A 22666-nucleotide genomic window follows, 5' to 3' on the forward strand; every position below is an offset into this window, starting at 1 on the left:
GATTTGAGCCTATATTCAGATTCAGAGTCTGTCAACAACAAAAGAAATTTTAAACATTAAAAAAATTATTTACATAGTTTCAACCTGCATTTTGATTGGGAATCATTATCATGGCTTGAAATTTGTAGGTCATTGTTGAAGGTACTTGTCCTTCATAATGCAAGAAAAAGAATACAAAGAACTATTCCTGCTCTAGTGATATTTATAACTTATTAGATTTGAGAGATAAAGTCATGGTAATTTTAATAAATACTAACAATTCATAATTAAAATGCTTATCAATGGCATAAGACATATGAATGACAGAGGAAGAAAGACATTAGGGGAGATGTCATGTCTGGGGAAAGCATTCAAGTCGAGATAGGACGTAAGAGGCAAAAAATCTGAATTAATTAGTTTATTTAGTATTTATATGTTAGGCACTGAGGACTCAAGAATGAGCAAGATTATTACAGTTCTGAATAGGAACAGGGAGACAGACAGTAAACAAATGATTACATAAGTCCTAACAGATTGGAAACTTTCTCAAGTGGGTTGAATGTGAAACATGTTCAGCAGAGGCTGTGAAGATGGGGTAGGGGGAGAGGAAGACTTTACCTTGTAGAGACAGCTGTAGATACTTTTGTCCTTGGAGCTTCAGACCAAAGTGCCACCTTGGTTTTTAGTTCTTTATTCTAAAATTGAAAAAAAAAAAAAAAAAGAAAGAAAGCAAACAAGTGCAGACGCCAGATAGCTAGCGTGTTCGTAAGCTACATTTTCAGTGTTTCTGGTCGACCCGTCACCTGCCTCTCCCCTTGGCAGGAAGTTTATGTCACAGTCATTCTGTTAGAACACAGAAAACAGCCACTGGAAAGTCATCAGATAATATCTCTGAAAAATGCATAATTTACGAAGGGATTAAAATATCGTATTCTCATTTAGCATCTGAAATTCAACAGCTGAAGGATCTATGTTTGATTTTACAGTTTTTTTTAATATAGATGGATGAAAAGAACTTCATGTAAAAACTTTATTAAAGAACCTTGTCAAAGATACCCACAATATTCATCACACATCTGTCCTTTTGTAATCTCTTAATTATAAACCCCATGAAAATAGGCCCCATTTGTTCTCTACTGTACTCTATAGCCTCAATTTTCTCACTGAAGACTTAATTTCTTTATCTCTGTGTTAGTGATAAATGATACACATCCTGCCTATCTTGTCTAGACTGTTAGAAGAAGCACATACCATATGATCACACTATTTTAATCTGAAAGCACTCTCATAGTTCTGGGAGAGAGTATAACAGTTAAGAAAAGAGTTAAGAGTCTCAGCTCTCAGATTCAAATCATAGCCCAGCCCTTTACTAGCTGTGTAACCTCATTTAGATTACTTAACTCCTCTGTGCCTAATTTCTTTGTCTGTATAATCGGTTTTGAAATGAGATAAAAAAATATATAAAGTGCTCAGCTCAGTCCTTGGCACAGATTTGAAGAATTAAAGGCAGTTAGTCGTGGTTTTCTAGTCCAAGTTCCATTTGTATATCTAAAAATTGAGGTTCAAAGATTTCAACCACCCAACATCCTATTCATGGCAGAGCTCAGGGGCAGGTTGTGTCCAGAGCCAGTGCCTTCTCTACAACACAGCCAAGAGAGTGATTTCACTTCACAAACCTGGACCAATCATATCCAAGGCCAAGTTCCCAGTTTGCTACACTGAGGCCAGAAGTCTTGAAACCCAGGCCAAAGGGTAAGCAAAGGGTATACTGTAACAATAGTATGGGACCAGAAGGAAGCTATGTATAATGATGGCGGGTGACAAACTGCAAAACACCAGCTCCATGTCATTCAGGACACTAAGGACTTAGATCAGTGGTTCTCAACCTTCCTAATGTCGCAGGCCTTTAATACAGTTCCTGTGGGTCACGACCCACAGGTCGAAAACCGCTGACTTAGAGAGTCATGTAATTAAAGCTTAAAAGGTATTTTTCTAAGATTCCATCTGATAGTTTGGAGTCTGCCACTGATTCTATGGCCCCTTCTTAGCTCCCAGCATTTACACTGAATAAAAAATAAAAGATGAAGCCAACATCTTCAGACAGGTTAATCATTTCACTATACTGTTTCAACTTTAGGCACTAAAGTTACACCCTGGAAATGGTATTTTGATTTGATAAATAGATGATAAAGATTTCCTCATATACTGAAGATAAATCTGATATACACTCCCAACAAGTCCAGGCACATATCGCAGGCTAAGTATGTGGTCAGGAAAAGTCCCCTCCATACAGTAATTTTGAAAAACGGTACAGTACAATTTGAAACACATTATCTTGTGACAACCACCATTGGAATAAAAATATTCTATAACTGGACAATTATGTACAAGCTATTTGAATCTTTTCCAGATTAAACTCCTAGTGTCCCAAGTTGTTGAGTACCAAGCAATAAAAATGCATAAGCACTATTAGGTTATACTATCTTTATTTGCACTTCCATGCTGATTTGTTTTATCTACCAGATTTAAGTATTTATTCTTGATGGATAGGTTTTTCTGGTTTTCCTTTAACTAGAACAGCCTGTGCATGAGTTTCATTACATCATCAGTCTACAGAACTAAAAATCACTGGCCAGAATAGCTCTGCCATTATTATGATTTTCTGCAAGCATGGTTTACAGCCACAGTATCCAAAAACGCAAGATTTTACAAACTTAATCTTTTGGTAACACACTCTAAAAATTAAATTTTCAAGATGATGTTGATTACATAAAATAGGATAGTCTTCAAAGTTTAGAAAAAGGAGTAATTTCTTGAGATGCATTTCCATGCAAGCAGATCATTATTGAAGAACCAGAAATACATCAAATATAAGAAGAATGTTAGCAATGCGAATTAAGATATAAAAGCTATGCAAAAGGAGAAGAAAGTCAACAATTTTGGTAGATTTCAGCAGAAATGATTTGGTGTTATTTAAAAGAGCCTTTACAACATTAAAGGTTTTAAAAAGCCAGGTAGAATTATATGAGTACGTTTTATCCTCCATAGGGAGGAAAGAAAATTGCCAGAATAAAAAAGAACATTAGTACAAAAAGTATTCGTGTCTATAAGTTGGAATCTAGAAGGAAAATAGAAAATATTGAATGACTACAATAAATATAAATGATCACACAAATTCAATAACTATGCATTTTTAAATAGACATAGCATTACCAGTGTATGAAACATACACATTTCACACACACACATTTACACATATATACACCTACACACACTCATACTCATACTCATCCAGATAAGCACATATCAGAGGGAGGCATATATTTCAAAGTCCAGCAGAGTCAAACTCAGGTTCTGCCACCTGCTAGCCAGGTGATTTTGAACAAGTTTCTTAACTTCTGTGCATATCAGTTTTAACACTTGCAAAGTATAGTAAATAATAACTTGCTGCCAGAGTAGCCTTGAGGATTAAACAAAATGAAGCAAGTAGCATGCCTAAAAAGAGACAAATGGTTTTAGCCTGAATGAAAAACAGATTCTGTCTGTACGGTTTAGAAAGGTGATGTGTTTCAAAGGTTGTTTATACTCTGGTGACCATTTTTTACAAACTGAATCAGTCCATTCTGTTATTTCGTGAATTCCAAAATAGGCAATGACCTTCCATTTGGGGGGCAAGATACTACACCCCTGCATATATTATCCTAGTTTAAGAGCTTTATATTAAAGTAGTCACTAGGGATGGACTAGAAATTGAATCACTATGGCTCAAACACCCAGCGTATTTTGTTTATTATATATAATATATTATATATACAATAAATTATTATATATAGATAAAATTATATATAATTATATAATAATAATAATTATTATTATAATATATAATTATATAATAATAATAATTATTATAGGGCGGCGCCTGTGGCTCAGTTGGTAAGGCGCCGGCCCCATATACTGAGGGTGGCGGGTTCAAACCCAGCCCCAGCCAAACTGCAACCAAAAAATAGCTGGGCGTTGTGGCGGGCGCCTGTAGTCCCAGCTACTCGGGAGGCAAGAGAATCGCTTAAGCCCAGGAGTTGGAGGTTGCTGTGAGCTGTGTGATGCCATGGCACTCTACCGAGGGCCATAAAGTGAGACTCTGTCTCTACAAAAAAAAAAAATAATAATAATAATAATTATTATATATAATATATAATTATATATAATAATAATTATTATATATAATATATAATTAATAATAATTATTATTATATATAATATATAATTATATAAAATAATAATTATTATATATAATATATAATATATAATAATAATAATTATATATAATAAATTATTATATAAAATTTATATATATTATATTATCTATATATAATATATTATATATAATAAATATTATATTATATATAATAAAAATTATATAATTTATAATTTATATATTATAAATTATTATATAATTTATATGAATTATTATATATAGATTATATATAATAATAAATTATTTATTATATATATAACATATTTATTATATATATAGAGAGAGAGAGCGACATGGTGGCACTCTGAAACTTAGACTGGATGGCAGTACAACAACCATAGCTCACTGTAACTTTAAAGTCTGGCTAATTTTTTTTTTTTAATTACTTTTTGTAGAGATGAGAGTCTAGTCTTGAACTCCTGGCCTCAGGGAATCTACCCACCTCGGCTTTTCAAACTGCTGGGATTATAGGCATGAGCCACAGCACCCAACCCACTCTCTATATTTGGACACCTGGTTAAAATCACCTGCTCAGAGATGCCCTCCTGGACCCCCAGTACTCTATAACTTCTCACATTGTTCCATTCTTTCTCTGAGTACTGGTTAGGTTGTATACTTACTTGTTTATTTTCTCTATTGTCAATTAAAGTGTAAGAAGATGAGGTCAGTGACCATCTGTCTTGTCCATACACCAAACACACTTCCTAGCACATCACTGATAACACAAAAAGAATTTGCTGAATAAATAAATTAGTGAAGCTTGGACTTTTTAAAGCTCAAATGGACAATAGCAACATCCACTTCTCTGAAGGAAAAGCTTTATCTACTTAAGACAATAAATTTTGAGAGCGTGAAGATGCACATCAGGTACTGCTATTATTTGAAGCCCTTTTTATAAAAGAAAATGTTAGAAAACAGTGGCTTGGGTTGAGCTACATACAGGAAATCTAAGACCCTGAGTGGGGCTGTCACATCATGGGGAGCGTCTGTTTCAGGAGGGAACAGAAATCTGCTCCTGGGTCATTCCACTCTGAGTGGCCAGTCAGTGATTATCTGCTGAATTTTGTTCTCTAGACAGAGTACAATGGGAAAAAAAATACATTTTTCTTGTCTAACTATTGGACCAAAAGGCCAACTGGCTAATGTATAGAATCTGAATGAAGTTGCCAGTTTATTTAGAACATAAAAATCTGCTTTGGGGATGATATAAATAAACAGACAGAACTAAAAAAGAACATTAAATTGAATTAGACGCCGTAGCACCATCAATACCTGGGCTCTGTGATGAGAGTTGGCACATAAATAGGTCTGACCAGAGCCCAGAACCATAATGAAGTGAAAGGTCTGAGAATGATGCCAGCTCTAAAACAACCCCTCCAATTAAAATGTATTAAAGATGTACAATAATTAAAGCAGTAAGGTTGAGAGCCAAACCAACAGATACGCCATTGGAACAGATTCAATAAGAATTTCATCTAGAATAAATGGGCATTTTAAATTCACTCACTGGCCAGTAAATCCCAGAGTGCAGAGCTCACTCATGTGTATTTTGTCCAACATTGTTTTCCTGAATTTACTGCTTATATCATAGCAGCCACTTAATAAATACTTGTGGAACTATTTACACAATTAGTGATGTGAGCAAATAAACGAAATGAAAGTTTAAAACAGTACAATATGATTCAGAATAGAAAAAGATATTTGCATGTTATGAATCGGACAAAAGCTTGATAACTAGGGTCTACAGAGAATTCAAATTAATCAACCAGAAACAATTCCATATATCATTGGGCAAGACGCACAAATAGAACCTTCTCTAAAGAACACAGACAAATGGCTAACAAACATATGAAAAAATGCTCATCATCCTTAACCATCAGAAAAATGCAAATCAAAAGCACCCTGAGATCTCACCTAACCCTAGACAGAATGGCCCACATCACAAAGTCTCAAAGCTACAGATGCTGGTGTGGATATGGAAAGAAGGGAACTTCTCTCCATGGAACTTCTGCCAGTGGAACTGCAAACTAATACAACCTTTTTGGAAGGAAGTATGGGGACTTCTCAAATTAGACCTCCCATTTGATCCTGCAATCCCATTACTAGGTATCTACCCAGAAGAAAAAAAATCCTTTTCTCATAAGGATATTTGCACTAGACTGTGTATCACAGCTCAATTTATAATCGCCAAATTGTGGAAACAACCTAAATGTCTTCCAACCCAGGAATGAATTAACAAGCTGTGGTGGGCGGCGCCTGTGGCTCAGCGGGTAGGGCGCCGGCCCCATATGCCGAGGGTGGCGGGTTCAAACCCAGCCCCGGCCGAACTGCAACAACAACAAAAAAAAATAGCCGGGCGTTGTGGCGGGCGCCTGTAGTCCCAGCTACTTGGGAGGCTGAGTCAAGAGAATCGCCTAAGCCCAAGGATTTGGAGGCTGCTGTGAGCTGTGTGACGCCACGGCACTCTACCGAGGGCGATAAGGTGAGACTCTGTCTCTACAAAAAAAAAAAAAAAAAACACAAGCTGTGGTACATGTATACTGTGGAATACTATTCAGCCACTAAAAGAGATGGAGATTTTAAATTTTTTGTATTAACCTGGATACAGGTGAAATATATTCTTCTTAGTAAACTATCACAAGAATGGAGAAGCAAGACTCCAATGTACTCAATCCTAATATGAAGGCAGTAGATTATCTAATAACACAATGTAGGGGGTAGGGGAATGGGGGAGAGGGGAGGAGGGAAGAGGGAGGGGATGGGGGTCACAGTGTATGGCACACCTCTTGGGGGTGGAACACAATTGTTAAGAGGGATTTTACCTAACAAATGTAATCAGCGTAACAATTATTTGCACCCTCAATGAATTGCAAACAATAAAAAAAAGAAAAAAATTACAGACTCAGCTCCCGTAGCTCACTGGTTAGGGTGCCGGCCACATATACCAGGGCTGGCAAGTTCGAACATGGCGCGGGCCTGCTAAACAACAATGACAACTATTAACAAAAAAAATAGGCATTGTGGCAGGCACCTGTAGTCCCAGCTACTTGGGAGGCTGAGGCAAGAGAATCACTTAAGCCCAAGAATTTGAGGTTGCTGTGATCTGTGACACTATGGCACTCTAACGAGGGTGACATAATGAGACTCTGTCTCAAAAACAAAAAAAAATTACAATATGATAGGTATAGTGTGATGCCATATATATATTCTCGGTCTTTAATATGTACACACAGGTATCAGCAGGCACGGATTTCTACAGAAATACAGAAACACACAGCTACGTTGCTGGTAACCATGGACGGCAATTGTATGAGTGATTTTCTTATTCTATTTGTTAATTAAGTTATGTGGAGTTAAAGAATGTGCATTAGTTATGGAAAAAAGAATATAAGAAATATATGTAACATGTATTTTTATATATAGTAATGTAATAAAAATATTTCATCCAGTAACATTTGCCAAAGTGCCACTAAATAAGAAAGGCTGTGAAGAAAAGCTTTTGAAGAACATTCTTAAGAGAAAGAGGCTCCAGTGTGATCTCAGGGCATTACTGGGCACTCAAGTGATCACCAGTTTTGAACCAATTTTTCTACAATTGCTGCATTTTCAGCTGACAGAGCTGTGAGCCACCCAGAGTGGATGAGCACCTGAGGAGAGAGTGGGGCTCCCTGAGCTCTCTGTCCTCCAGAATCAAAAAAGAACAGTGGCCCTCTGGAAAGCAGAAATTGGAACAAAGCTATGAAAATGAAGACATAAATACATGCCGAGTGCAGTGGCTCATGCCCCCTCCCAGCACTCTGGGAGGCAGAGGCAGGTGGATTGCCTGAGGTTTGAGACCAGCCTGAGCAAGAACAAGACCCCATCTCTAAAAATAGCTGGGCATGTGGTGGGCCCCTGTAGCACCAGCTGCTGAGGAGGCTGAGACAAAAGGATTGCTTGAGCTCAAGAGTTTGAGGTTTCTGTGAACTGTGACGCCATGGCACTCTACCCAAGGGGACCCAGTGAGACTCTGTCTTAAAAAATAAATAAATAAAAATATATACCACCTCTTTATGTCATGGTGTTTTTATCTTCCGTTGGGGAAAGCAGAAAGAACCATGGCCATGGCTGGGGTGACAGGGCGCCGTCTGGGTATCCTGGTGAGGGGAAAGCCCGGAGAGGAGAAGGGGAGTGAGTGAGCAGGAAGAAAAGTGTGTCTTATCTCGGCAAACTGAACGTGTGACATGAAGTCTTAAAACACCGAGAAGCAAGACCATCGCAACAGGCTTCTGGAAGTGGGCAGCCCGGAGGCAAAGCCTGGAAGGCATGAGGGATAAAGAAAGAAGAGGAAGGGCGGCGCCTGTGGCTCAAGGAGTAGGGCGCCGGTCCCATATGCCGGAGGTGGCGGGTTCAAACCCAGCCCCGGCCAAAAATCACAAAAAAAAAAAAAAAAAGAAAGAAGAGGAAGAGGGACGCCCCAGGCCAGGAAAGAGCCTGGGAACAAAGGCAGGAGACAGGAAGCCTGACCATCGGCCAGAGCAGAACTGACACAAGAGTGGCCTTGACCAAGCTTCTAATTCAAGTCCATGTTGAGAGACGTTATCAACCATCTCTCCAACACAGCAAGTGTTCCGGAAAATGTTGAATTTTTAACAATTATTTAATAATATTTCCTTAATATTTAATGTTAATACTATTAATAATTAATAAAACTTTAAAAATAATCAATAATAATTGAACAATTATTGTAAATACTTCCCTCCCCAGCTGCAATTTCGTATGCATACACCTACTCACAAAAAGACACTTGGACCTACACAGAGACGCGTGTACGTATACTTGGACACAGTTACATACACAGACCCATATGCCCAGGCACAGGCAGACAGATTTGCAGGGTCACATAACACACCATCGCACACAGGCACACTCACACAGTCACACACAGGCTCACCCATACTCTCACGCACACAGTTAAACATGTACATTCACCCTAAAATGTAGAACAGATTTCTCCTTACCTGTGCTTCGAGGACGTTAACTTTTTCTTTGAGATTTTCAATTCTTTTATCTTGTTCTTTCAAATTATTTTTTAATCCTTCCATCTAAGAATTAGAAAACACAATTGGAAACTTTTTGTCAGACCACAGGGAATGGTTATGTAAGTCAGAAATCATACAGATTTCTGAAGTCAAATGATGTTCCTCACATGAAAAAAAGATCCCAAAGCATTAGCAGACTCAGTGGGCTACAGAAAGGAGCAGGCCAAACTGGCACCTGGGATGCAGGCCTCAGATGGTGCCATTAGACACGGGAATCTTTGCATAACCTGTTGAAAACAAATTCAGCAGGCGGGTGCCCTGGCCGGCCTTCTGTGACTTGGCAACTTGTTCTCTCATCCTGACAATATAGAGGCTGGTGGACGTGATAGAAGGCCACCGCCTGGTATGCAGAGGCCCTCTGAGGCAGAGATCCCACCCACCAGCAGCAGGATCAGCCTGTTTTGCTGGGAAGCAGCGTGGACTTGGGAGGTGGGTAATGAGATGCAAAAAGGAGCAGGAAGAGAGGGCCCCTATAGATTCTAAGACCAACTGTGTCCCCACCAGCTCTGCCGCCAACCTACTCTGGGACTCAGGTTTTTCATCTGTAAAATGAGAATATGTAAGACCCCCAAATACAATAGAAGTCTGATTCTGAGTTTAAAGCCACTCCCAATATGAGATCAATACTTATCTTGAAGTAGATCTTAAATACTGATTTACCCGGCTGTTCCCACAATTACCTCTTCTTTTTTCACTTGCCAGGATATTCCCAGAGAAGAAAAGCCAGACTATACCTCACCCTAAAACATCTCCTAAATAAATTTACTGTTAATGAGGTTATAAAAACAGATCATTTGTTGCTCAAAAAAAGGTCGAATCTCCTGATCTATAAAATCTTCTAAAGAGCACGGAACATAATCTGGTTCTGAGCAATTTTTTAAAAAATCACTGACACTTTTTTTAAAAACCAGTTAAGCATCTTCGCTGAGAACAGGTGCCGGCGTTACAGACAACAGGGAGCATTGAAAACAGAGCTATGTTGCTTGAGAAACAAAAAAGATACGCAGTGGGGAGAAAAATCTCATTGCTTCTGAAGTCCAGACAAGTCTCTAACGTTTGGGCTTCATGCTGTAAACGTGCCATCTACCAGAGAAACACACTTGATTGCTCTGACCTCCTGGATGACACTGCGCAGGCTCTGATGCTGGGAGTGGATCACAAGCTGCAGGTGGGAGATCTGCTCCTGTAGAATGGAAATCTCCATCTGAAGATCCTGGCAACTGGGAGTGCAATAAAAAAGAGAGAGAGAAGAAGAAATAGATTTGCTCATACATCCTCTAGCTCCTTCTTACTGCTTGTGCCAGACCTCCCTTACACTCTCCCCTGCTCCTGGGCATCCTAAGACCCCAGGGCCTCATACACCACAAGAGACATTCTGATGATAGGTAGCTATGAAGCAGCCTCGGGTTTGCTCAGACATGAATTTGAATGAGATTCTCAATTCCTGTCAAGAGCTCCTTTCTGGCCATCTGTGACTCCCTCCAGCAGGTAGCAGATTCAAGCTGTGCTGAGTGGGATGAAACACTTCTATGTCTAAATTCTCTTGCCTCTGAGCGTCCACAGACCTAGCACCTATCAAAATTCACAGATAATTACATGGGAAGAGCAGGGTCAGAACGTGGAAGCAGGAAAAGAGAGTCTACACACACATCGGAAGCCAATTCCCATTGATTCAAGTTTAGCACATATTGTTAGTTGTGTTTGACTTTTGGGAGGAACCTCCTACTTTTGGTAATTTCCTACCCGTAAGTAGGAAAAGGGGAAAAAATAACATGTAAATTTCAGCTAACATTTTTTGTGTCCACATCAACCACTGTGAAATAGAAAATGGGTCAAGTTTGAATTTAGTTTATTCATACTTTCTCAAAGCTCCATTTGGGTAATGGAATTGATTTTACAGTTTTTGGATATTCCTCTTCTCGTCAATATTATCAGAGTCAAAAAGCAACATGCTTTATGGCAATACCACCAAGCTTGGAAGCATTGTGATCTTGGAGAAGTCACTCAAACTTTCCCTCTTCCAATGCAGTCCCAATTCTCTATTTATATAGATCCACGCATATCACGGAAATTCACAGAGCATGTCCTCATTAGGAAAAAAATGAGTTATTAACTTCCATTTTGTTTTACATCACATGGGTATACTAAAACATTGCCTTCAAATTTGATATGCATTAGGAGATGTTGTTAAAAGCAGATTCTAATCCAGTGGGCTAATGTAAAGCTGGAGACTCTGTATCTACAGCATGGTCCAGACGTTTGCATGATGTTGATGGTCCACAGATCGTGCTTTTAGTCATGTAGCACTAGGCCATTAAGAGTGTCTTGATAACTTTTAGTTCTGTGGTGCTGTGTGTAATATAGTCTCTTAAAGCCAAGTAATGTGCAGGCAACTTCTAATAGTTAGACACACTTTTAATTTTTTCCCTCTTTGTGCGTGAGTGAGCTGTTTGTTTTTTGTTTGTTTGTTTGAGACAGAGTTTCACTTTGTCATCCTCAGTAGAGTACTGAGATGTCACAGCTCACAGCAACTTCAAACTCTTGGGCTTAAACTATTTTCTTGCCTCAGCCTCCCAAGTAGCTGGGACTACAGGCACCTGCCACAACACCCAGCTATTTTTAGGAACAGGGTCTCCTTCTGGCTCAGGCTGGTCTGTAACTCTTTAGCTCAGGTAATCCACCTGCCTCGGCCTCCCAAAGTGCTAGGATTACAGGTGTGAGCCACTGTGCCTAGCCCATGAGAGACCTTTAAAGACGTTTGGTTTACTATAGAAAAATTAACTTCTATGAAACTATAGAACTCCTTGCACAAATGAAAATAGTACAAAATGATGGCCATTGCTATTTAGTTAACATATGGTATTAAATTTTTGCCCAATGAAAGTATAATTACACAACATACATGCCATAAAATATATGTAAAAGAAGGTTCACTATTGTTTGTAACCTTAAAGGAATGGAAAAAATCTAAATGTTCATCAATAGAAGACTGAAAAAACAAATTATGGTTTTTCATAATTTCATGCTACTTTTATTTTACATACACGTATGTATCCCAGAGATAGACTTGATTTATAATGAAGGTAGTTCTCTAGAATCTTGTAGAAAGAATGTTTTCAGCAAATGCTACCAAGATAACTGAATATTCATATAAAAAAAAAGAAAAAGAAAAATGAAAAGAAAATTAACCCCAACCTCACCTTATAATAAAAATAAATTCTATGTAGACTACACTAATGAATAAAACCATGAAATAAACAAATAAAAAAATCTTTCATTAGATCATATAGAGAGCACCTTCATGAGTTTGTAATAGAGAAAGACATTTTAAAGTAGGACTTGAAACAGTATTAACTGTAAAGGGAAAGACTGGTGAATTTGATCAAGCAAAAATCAACAACTTCTAATTACCAAATCAGAGTGAATAGGATTGCCTCTGCATATTGGTGATACAAATGACTAATGAAAACACAGAATCTAGGATCTATAAGAAATACTTTCAGATCAATAGGGCAGATAGACCAGTAGGAAAATTAGAATGTGACTCCAATAAAGACTTCACACAAAAAAGCCACACAAAAAGCCAATAAGCATCTGAAGATTCTGAATATCATTAATATTCAAAGTAGTACAAAATAAAGTCACATCCACATTTCACTAAGCAGCCACCAAAATAGCTAAAATTTACTTAGCAAGACTGAAAATACTAAGACTCGGCAAAGATTTGGAGCAACAGGAACTGTATACCCTGCTATTGGAAGTTAAATTGGTATAATCATCTTAGAAAACCGGCATTTTCTCCCACAGTTCACTGATGACCTGTAATTCCCTTCCTAAAGTATATATACAACGTGCGCATTTGGAGAGAGACACAAAAACATTTATAGAAGCGTTGTGCATACTGAAACCTGGAAATAAGCTAATGTCCATCCCCAGTAGAATTACGGGTAAGGGCAACACCATGAATGAATCTCAAATGCGTAACCTGGAGGAAAAGAAGACAGATAACAGGGTACTGCTTATAAAAGTTAAAAATAAAAACTAGGGGAAATAAGCTACTGTGTTTACGAAAAGAAAAGCAGGGCAATGATTAGAATGCAAGTCAAGATAGTGGTTACTCTGGGGGGAGATAAACTGAGTTGGGTTTGGCCATGGCATATGGTATGGGAAGTTGAGCCACATCAGGAGATCTCTCAATGTTCTGTTATTTTGACACAGGTTTTGTTTAAACCCAGGTATATTTATGTTCTGTGCACGTTACTGTAAGTCACACTTCCCATGCCTTTGTGCTTTTTTTTCAATAGGTTTTTTTTTTTTTGAGAGCTCATCTGCAGGTTTTATCAGGAGAACACGGCTACTTCTATACCCTTGACTGAAGAATAGTCCTCCTCGGTCAGGGAAGATCTTCCTCTTTGACCGGGTGCGTAGCTTCGGGAGGGACGCACACCGAGCAGTGAGGAAGGAAGGGGACACCTGCCCAGCCAGCTGAATCAACACTGGTGATCAGTGGAATGACAGATACTGCAGCCAGATCACCCTTGCACCCTTCGATATTTTTTTAAACATAGAAAAGACATTGAGGCAATACAAGATGGTTATAAAGCTCCTGGACAATATAAAATAGTGTGCAACTTAAAATTGCACATGCACTTTATGGCCAGCCCATATATGTAAATGGTTCTTAAGTTTGAGTGAGTGACTCAGGAAAACTCCATTTTGTCTTTGAAGATAACTATGTTATCTTAAATGTTTTTAGACAAGGGGCTTGTATTGCTTTTGTAAGAAACAAGCAACCAAGATACAAACAAAACTGTTTTGAAAATTAACAAGAAAAAGTAAATTTAAAAAAAAAAGAAAAAAGAAAGAAAAAGTAGATTAAAGATAGAGGCTGTACTTCATTAAAACAGAAACTCTATTTCAAATGGTTCACTGGAGTCCTGGAAGAAAAAAAGAGAGAAAGAGATGGGAAAGGAAAGAAGATGAGTCAGGCCCAGGGATTGCACAGGGGCTAGGATTCAGATTCTGATGCCTGATTCAGATGAAAATGTTCTCTGCCCACAGAACTCAAACTGAGAACAGCAGCGTCTGTCAACCCTCGCCGCATTTCTAAAATTCAAGTTCAGGGAAGGGCTGCATCAGCACCAGCGTGTGTTAACATTCCTGTTAGTTGTCCCTGGAATCCGGGTTCGGAGGCTTCCTGACCAAGGGCACAGGAGCCAGAAGAGATTTCAGGAGCCCTGGCAGACTCAGCCCCCTCAGGATGGGTGCCAGGAGCCCAGAGCCCTGTCAGGAGAGATCAGCGTTGGAGGTTTGCGAACATTCCCATCTTCACAGAAGGAGGAAGTCTAATGAGATTGGGAGCATGTGAAGGAAGCGGCTGGGAAATCTGGGGGTGATGTTGAGAACCCCTGGAGGATGGAGATGCCAAGATCAGTCAAAGAATGGGAGAAGTGAGGAGCCTCAGAAGAAAAAAAAACCCAAAACCTCAGGCACTCAGAAAAGATGGGCTGAAGACATAAGGATGAAAACAGCACAGACGGCAGAAATCTGGCCCACAGCTGGTGATAAAATCCAAAATTGCTCCAGTGAGGAAGGAAAAAGAAGAAAAGAAAAATGAGGAAAGGGTAGCAATGACTTACTCCGTGGTCAGACTCTGAACTTGCCTGGGAAATGATGAGAAAGAACTTGGGATGCTTTGCAGAGGCAAAATAGCTTTGAATATGCCAGAAGTATAAAAACAGTATGAACTGTTAAAGGTGAGTATTGAAAACGGTTCTCATTGTGTTCCGTGATGTGAACCTTAAATGATTGTGGGGGAAAGATGGCTTTAGCAAAGGGGGATGAGATTGCTATTATGCTACTAAGAATATCAAGTTTGGAAAGTTTCCCCATGTGTTCCTTGAGAGTGTTACCATAAAGTTCACTGTAAATAAATACAAATTTGAAAGTGGTCTCAAGATGGAAGAAAAATATTTCTAGAGGCACTCTTGAAAACACAAAGCCTTGGGGTTTAACTTATCTTCATTAATACACTAATAACAGTGACTAAAGGTCACTGCAGAAAACCTCTATTAGGATCATTCAACATATAGTAAACCTAGTTATTCATTTAAGACCTTTAAATACAAAATAATGTAGATAAGCTGCCAGTTGAGCTTTCTTTAAGTTCTGTTATTTATCTCTGCAATATCCAGTCTTAATAAAGAGGCATGCAAGCAAAACACACAACAAAGGGCCAAATCCAGGAAAAGGAGGTGAAGCCCTTCTAACAAATGTCTGACTCTAAAATTCATGCTCCGCCCCTCAATGTCTCAATATAATTTTTGATCAAGGTTTTCCCCTACAATGCAACTGAATAAAAATATAAAGTAAATGTCGAAATTAAAAGAGAATTGAAACACCTGCACATCTGAGAAAATATAAAAGACAGACTCTTCTCTGTGCTTCCCACTTCCCCACCTTCCCAGGATGCCACTTCTGGGCACAGTACACCTTACTCAGGCCTTGGAAACATGAGTAAGCTATACACAGACTTCCTTTTGGAGAGAGAACGTTGTGAGATTGGTGATAGTCTTGAGCTTCTCTGATGCCATCGAAGAAAAGAAAATTTACTATCATCCATACGCAGGAGTCCTCAAACTACAGCCCGCGGGCCACATGAGGCCGTGTGAGTGATTGTATTTGTTCCCATTTTGTTTTTTTACTTCCAAATAAATATGTGCAGTGTGCATAGGAATTTGTTTATAGTTTGTTTGTTGTTCTTTTTTTTTTAACTATAGTCCAGCCCTCCAACGGTCTGAGGGACAGTGAATAGGGCCCCCTATTTAAAAAGTTTGAGGACCCCTGATAGGGATTCAGATTGCTTTCTACTTAGGATCTAATGTCGTTTTAGGGCTTTATGAGAGTGGCTTTCCACTTCCTGGTGGAAGAAAGGATTAGTAAGAACCACAAGCACAAGATGAGAAGAGGGCAGCCTCCTACCATTCCCAAGTCAGACCACGGGAAGGAATCAGCTTGGATACAGGTGTAGCTCAGTTCACATTCCAACAAAACTCAAGAATGTGTCTTACTATTGTCCACAAGATTCTTCTCCATTGTTCTTTTCAGTGGTGGCACCACAGGAGTGGCTTGGGAGAGCCCCCCAAACTGCCATGGGCAGAGCACAACAGTATGCTGTGACGTGCAACCTCAGCTTCAAGGTCACTCTGTCCTCCTCGAAGGAGTTTTCTAGCCCTAAGCACCTCCTACCTTGATATGGAGGAGTCAACACTGCTTGTTTCTACAAACCCCAAACATTTTTCCCAAAAAGAATACCTCTGAAATGGGCCTGTGTCTTTGTTGCAATGTAGCAGGGCAGAGGGACAAGTTGAGAAATGGCCTTCTGCTCATTGCCACAAGGGAGAATGGAGAAATTGGTCCAAGAGGTCTTCAGAGATCTCCAGGAATAAAAGAAAGACAGTCAAAATCCTCTCTAGTCGTATGAGCACAGGCTCCGCTATGAATGAGACTGCTGGAGACAGATCCCACACATAGCTCTACAACTTCTGAGGAACCAAGCGGTCTTGAGCAACTGACTTAACCAATCAGAACTTCAGCTCCCTCCCTGAAAGGTCCCTGGAAGGATTAAATTACATAAGGTACTTGGGGTTATTCTGCAAACTTCAAAGCACTACCTTTGTGTCAGTTACTAGTAAAGATAATCGAAATAGAAATTCAACTTTATTTTTAAGAAAATAAATCTTTTAACTTTCTGCCCCTTCCTTATGGCCATATTCATTTCATCTTTAACTAATAGAAATCCCCTTTATTTGTGGTGGTTTAACCAAGTCTCTATTGTTTCAACCAAATGAGTTTAATTCATACCGATTTTATTTTCTTGTCACTTAGCAAAGTGAATACCTCTACACACAGCTCAGAAAAAAGCAATACGTGATAAATACGTAATCACAAATAGTTGTGATACCTACAATCTATAAAAATTACATAAGCCTTGTGTTCAAACATCTTTCTGAAAACACTCAACATCCATTTTTCTCCAAAATTTCTAAAGCTTCCTTAAGAGCATTAAGAATTCCTTATAACAGCTGCTCACATACAATAGAACTGAAAGACTAGAACAGTTCAGTTTTTAAAACAGTTACACTGTTGGCTCAACAACTGACAAAAGCTCTATTAGGAATAAAAAATCATTTTTAAATGAAAAAAATCAAACTCAGACTGCCTAGACTCTTAATGGAAGACACATTATATAAGCCAGTAGTTCTGCTACGTGGGAAAGAAAAAAAGTAAAGACAGCAATAAGTAAAGAGGTATTTAAGAAAAAAAAAGTAAACCAAGGATTTACTTAGAATTAAGTAATGAGTATTTGTAAGTAATTCCAAGATCTAAGGATACTTCCCGTGGCATTTCCTGTATCAGAGATGTGCAGTGCCACAAAACTATCTTAGAAGTCCATCTTCTGGGGCTATGTGCTTGTTACAGAGGAGTAGATGGCCTTTCAGCCAGAGATGCCGTCTTCCAGGAATTCACCAACGTGACAAACACAAAGGGAAGGGGGAGAGGCTCCCGATGCACGTTCTCTGGGCCTTTTAGAAAACATGGAGTTGTTCCTTTGGCCACCTATATGTGAATCTGCAAGAAAGGTGATATTGTAGACATCAAGGGAATGGGTACTGCTCAGAAAGGCAGGCCACACAAATGTGACCATGGCAAAACTGGAAGAGTCCACAGTGTTACCCAGCTGTTGGCATTGCTGTAAATAAACAAGGGCAAGATTCATGCCAGTAGGATTAATGTTCGTGTTGAGTATATTAAGCACTCTAAGAGCCGAGATAGCTTCCTGAAACTCATGAAGGAAAATGATCAGAAAAAGAAGGAAGCCAAAGAGAAAGCTACCTGGGTTCAACTGAAGCGCCAGCCTGCGCAACCCAGAGAAGCCCACTTTGTGAGAACCAGTGGAGGGGAGCCGAGCTCCAGGAACCCATTCCGTATGAATTCATGGCATAATAGGCGTACAGGAGAACCAACGGAACCGTGATAGTAGGTGCTGGAACCTATTTCTTCCCCATGAGTTCGTGGCCTAATAGGTGTACAGCATAGCACACAGGAGAACCAAGAGATCCCATGTAACAGCAATATAAGGTGCTAGAAACTATTCCCCATGAATTCGTGGCATAACAGTCATACAAAACTTTGTCACATTCAATGGTAAGGCACTTCCCTGAGCTACTGGAACCTTTTTCCCTATGAATTCACAGCATAATAGGTATTAAAAATAAAAGCCTATTACTATTATAAAAATGTTTCTCATCATTGACTAAAAGTGTGGTATTCTTTTCCCCAAAGAAGTATTAAAGTAAATTTAAATATTGTAAAAAAAAGTAAAATTTTAATATTGTAAAAAAAAAAAATAGAAGATAGTAAAATTAATAACTTATTGGTATCCAGCACATTCCAAATAATCGATTGCAAGGGTCAGCCTAATTCTGGACTTTGGCATATGTGGTCAAAATTGCATGACTATGAGTCAGACAGAAGGCACAACTTAGGAGGACAGATGGGAACAGAGAGAGATAAGAAGAAAGGAAAGGGGACAAGAGGGGGAAAAAAGTAAAAGACCAAGGAAGAGGAATGTTTGAGCATATAACCAGTAAATAAATAAAGGATAACAAGAATATATCCACAATAGTGCTTCATGGTCTAATGAATGACGGTTCTAGATGGAAGAGTTAGGAGCAGGAAATAGCTTTGACTTTGAACTCCGTATTAGTACCTCAGAATACACAACCACTGTAGTGTCCTTGGGATAAAGAAAAAGAAAAAAAGAAAACCTCAGGACATGTTTGCAAAATATGTTATTACTAATAGTCCAGAGAATTTTTCTAATATCAGCTGAGTAGCACAGCAGTCGTGGTGATACCCACAAATCCTCCCCACAGCCAGTGTAATCAGGACTGAGACTGTTGTAAATGATGAGTACTTGTAAGTCCAGAGCACTAAGGATGTTGTCTATGGTACATCGTTCATTCTCTGCAGAGTTGAAGAGCACCATGAAATTACCTTAGAACTCCCCTTTGCGGGCTGGCCAGTCTAATGCTGCTATAGAAGAAACTCCTTAACAAAGACAGAAGCCGTGGGGAAGGAAGACCCCTCCAGCACCTATCCAGCACCACGCAGGGATCCCCTGCACCCCGGTGAGCTCTGCCACCCTGAGTCCTCAGTGGGTGAGGAAGTAGGCAGTGACTGGTAATCCTAGGAATTTATCCTTCACTCTGTACTTTCAATCATCCTGTTTCCCTGGGGAATGAAAAGCTTTCTTTTCACCAGCCAGTGTGTCAGGAGGAAAGGTATAAGGGGCCGCTTTGGTTTAGGAAGTAGATTTGCAAACCTTTTAGCATGTGTCGTGCTGGATTTGAGTTGCAGCAGCTTGTTTTCCAAAGACTGTTTTCTTTCTAGTAGAGTTCTCTTTTCCTAGGAAAAAATAAGATGCAATTTTTACTTATTTGCCTAAGAGTGAATGTGTGTGTGTAAGAGAGAGTGTTTAGTAAGGAATTTTTCTTATAGTATGAGAAATAGGGCTTGAGCTAAAGAGTAAATGCCATATGAGTTGTTGCACTCCACCCCCAGCTGAGGAAGCCGGCTCAGGCATTCTCCTGTGTGCTTTATTTTTTTCTTTAAAATTAAATCATAAACACGTAGATCATGTATATATTAATGCATTTATGGGGTACGATGTGCTGATTTCATATGGAATTAGAAATGCTTACATCACACTGGTTAATATATACCTCATCTCGTTTACTTAATTACTGTGCTTTAATCCATAGCTCAAAGACAGGTCAAGAGTGGTGGTGTTCACTCACTCACCTGCCGACATGTGGCCTGAGCAGCTCAACCTTTCCTCCCTGCCTGCCCCTGTTCTACCCCCAACAAAGAGCCTGCCCAGCCTTCACTAGACATTGGCGTTCCTGCCACCACACCTGCTCCCCTGCATTAATTGAGTGGTTGGTATCCAAGGACATAGGACAGCTCTCAATGCTCATATGGCATCTGTTACAAAGTAGAAAAGCAAAATGAAGGATCTATTTTTGGTGAAAGATCAAAGCCACAAATGATACAATTACTTAGGATACAGTTATGACTATGGCACTGACAAAGGATATCTGAAAAAATGTTCTTAAGTTAATTATTAAACCAAACTCTTTCCATAAAAAAAAAAAAATAGACAAATCCATGAAAAATCAAACTGGGATGATGGTGTGAATTTTATATTTCATGGAAACATGCTGAAAAGGGGGGATTTAGAACTTTGACCTGCTGGTTGAGTTGCCAAGTTGGGGGAATCAGGCAAGGCTGATAGAGACAGGACTGGGTGTTGGCAACACCGATGGTATTAAGCAGAAGAAATGTTTTGAAACTATCCACAGAGCTGTTTAAACTCACTTCCTGCTACAGTGTTTGAGTGCATATTATACAAGGCAGTGCAGTGTAGCAGACATACCACAAAGACCTCACACATGGGTAGACCTATCTTTAAAATTTGGGCCAAGATTTCAACCTTTGCAGGCCTTATCACCGTTAAGAGAAATTAACCAAAACTCAGAAAGAAAAATAACATATGGCATGTGGTTTTAACATCACTTTGGGTCATTGTTTAATAATCTGACCCAAGAATTATTCAACAACCTCAGAGAATTTCTATGTGTTGGACTTTATTATTTATTAGATAAGAGCCCTGACTCTGTAAAGTTGCATGTTAATTGGTAGATTGCTGTGCGGTAGAATAGACATCCCTAAAGGTTATGGTTTAAATTGCCTTAAAGAATATTAATCAGTTTTGTTATTTAATTTAGTCACCCCATCCTATGTTCTCTTTTTTCCCCAAAATGCCTTTGTATAGCAAGTTTCTCGAAGTATTTTATTTAAACCAGCTTTCCTCTCTATGAAACTGATCATTAATTAATGAGTTGGTTAAAATATGTGACATGTACTCATTCTATATTTGTATGAGTCATATTTTTAACTTTTTAACCTCCCTAAAATGAGGATATTACCTATATTGAAATGTTGGGATGATTGGAGATACTATATGTGAAAGGTCTACGAGCTTCCCTGGCACATAGTTGAACGTCAATATATGATAATTTGAAGGTACCAATTACTTCAAATCTACGGGTTCTGTTTTTTAAAAGTTATACTAACTTTTTCCAATTTTTCTTATGGTAACCTCGCCACACAGAAATTGTCTAAAACAGCTGTAGTTGTGCTCAAATTATTTCTGAGGTATCAGAGATGAACCTTACAAGCTTATGGTAGTGCATGAATCATCAAGGAAACTCATCGGAGATATTGTATTTTGACTTTGCAGAATGGGGAAAAATGGTGTTTAGCAAATGTTCTTTAGCAAAAGTCTAACAGACTTACTCTTGATTAATGGATTTTCAGAAACGGGGGTTAAGGAGCTCAGACAGCTGAACAAAGGAAAGCTCTCCCCTGGCCAGGGCTCTAGCGTCTCACTTGGGTTTGTAGCGCCTCCTCTTTGACAACTAGAAAGTCACCACACCAACTAGCACTTCTCAGGCCTTGTGGAAAGAGAGAAAGGGAGCTCACAGCACCACACAGTGGGCATCTCCCAGTTCCCAGAGCCATACCTCTGGAGACCTCAAGCTTTCACCCTGTTGACAGAAGCAAAATGGGCATCAATTTAAACTGTAAATGAGATGTTATTTTGATCTGGCATTGGAGAACGCAGGGGCATGGTGGAAAGGGTTGTGAACTTGAAACTGCAGGACTGCAGCACTGTTTCTGGTCCATGCTGTCTTCATTTATAAAATGATGATGAGGAACTAGGTGGTCTCAAAAGTGCCCTTGAGCTCTAAAATTCTAATAGAGCTAAATCAATGATGCTAGAAAACAAATATGATGTAACAGAATTGCTCTGCCAGCAGAAGAGCATATGCCATATCAAAATGCTCTTAGTGGGCATCTTTGCCGGCTTATCACTGTGTGGGTGGGATTTATTCTCACTGCATTCCTGATTAAAGTGGGACAGATGGTGAAGGTTTTAAGTAATGTGTTCATTACCAGACTTCATACCACTAATGGCTATTTACTAGAGCAGTGGGTTGTTCAAGTAAGGAGCAAATAAATCCTTCTCCAGGGGACACCTACTCCCAGGGAAATATTTATCAACCTTTGTGAGGATGTTCGTTTTTAATTTTCACTTCCTTTTTGAACTCATGCCTTTTTCCTATTAATACAAAAGGCTCAGCACCCCCTCTGCTCACACACTCTCCACTCAGACACCCTTCCCCACAGCCTGTCTTCTCATTTTCTCCTTGAGCCAAGCAGA

General features: G+C 39.1%; 1 protein-coding gene across 5 annotated transcripts in view; it reads right to left on the bottom strand.

Moving 5' to 3' along the window:
• Window positions 1-22666, bottom strand: part of CCDC68 (coiled-coil domain containing 68) — a 62338-nt gene that overhangs the window by 6332 nt on the left and 33340 nt on the right. For 4 of the 5 annotated variants that reach the window (XM_053571573.1, XM_053571574.1, XM_053571572.1 and 1 more), the window contains 4 exons: window positions 19703-19785; window positions 10430-10535; window positions 9235-9318; window positions 598-674 (listed from right to left, as the gene is read on the bottom strand). In XM_053571573.1, the coding sequence (XP_053427548.1) occupies window positions 598-674; window positions 9235-9318; window positions 10430-10535; window positions 19703-19785 (350 nt within the window). Of the gene's footprint in view, window positions 1-597; window positions 675-2994; window positions 3098-9234; window positions 9319-10429; window positions 10536-19702; window positions 19786-22666 lie in introns of those variants that run through there. The other variant, XM_053571576.1, reaches the window with a different exon arrangement.

Source organism: Nycticebus coucang, chromosome 19 (assembly GCF_027406575.1).
Source record: "Nycticebus coucang isolate mNycCou1 chromosome 19, mNycCou1.pri, whole genome shotgun sequence".
Lineage (NCBI taxonomy): Eukaryota > Metazoa > Chordata > Mammalia > Primates > Lorisidae > Nycticebus > Nycticebus coucang.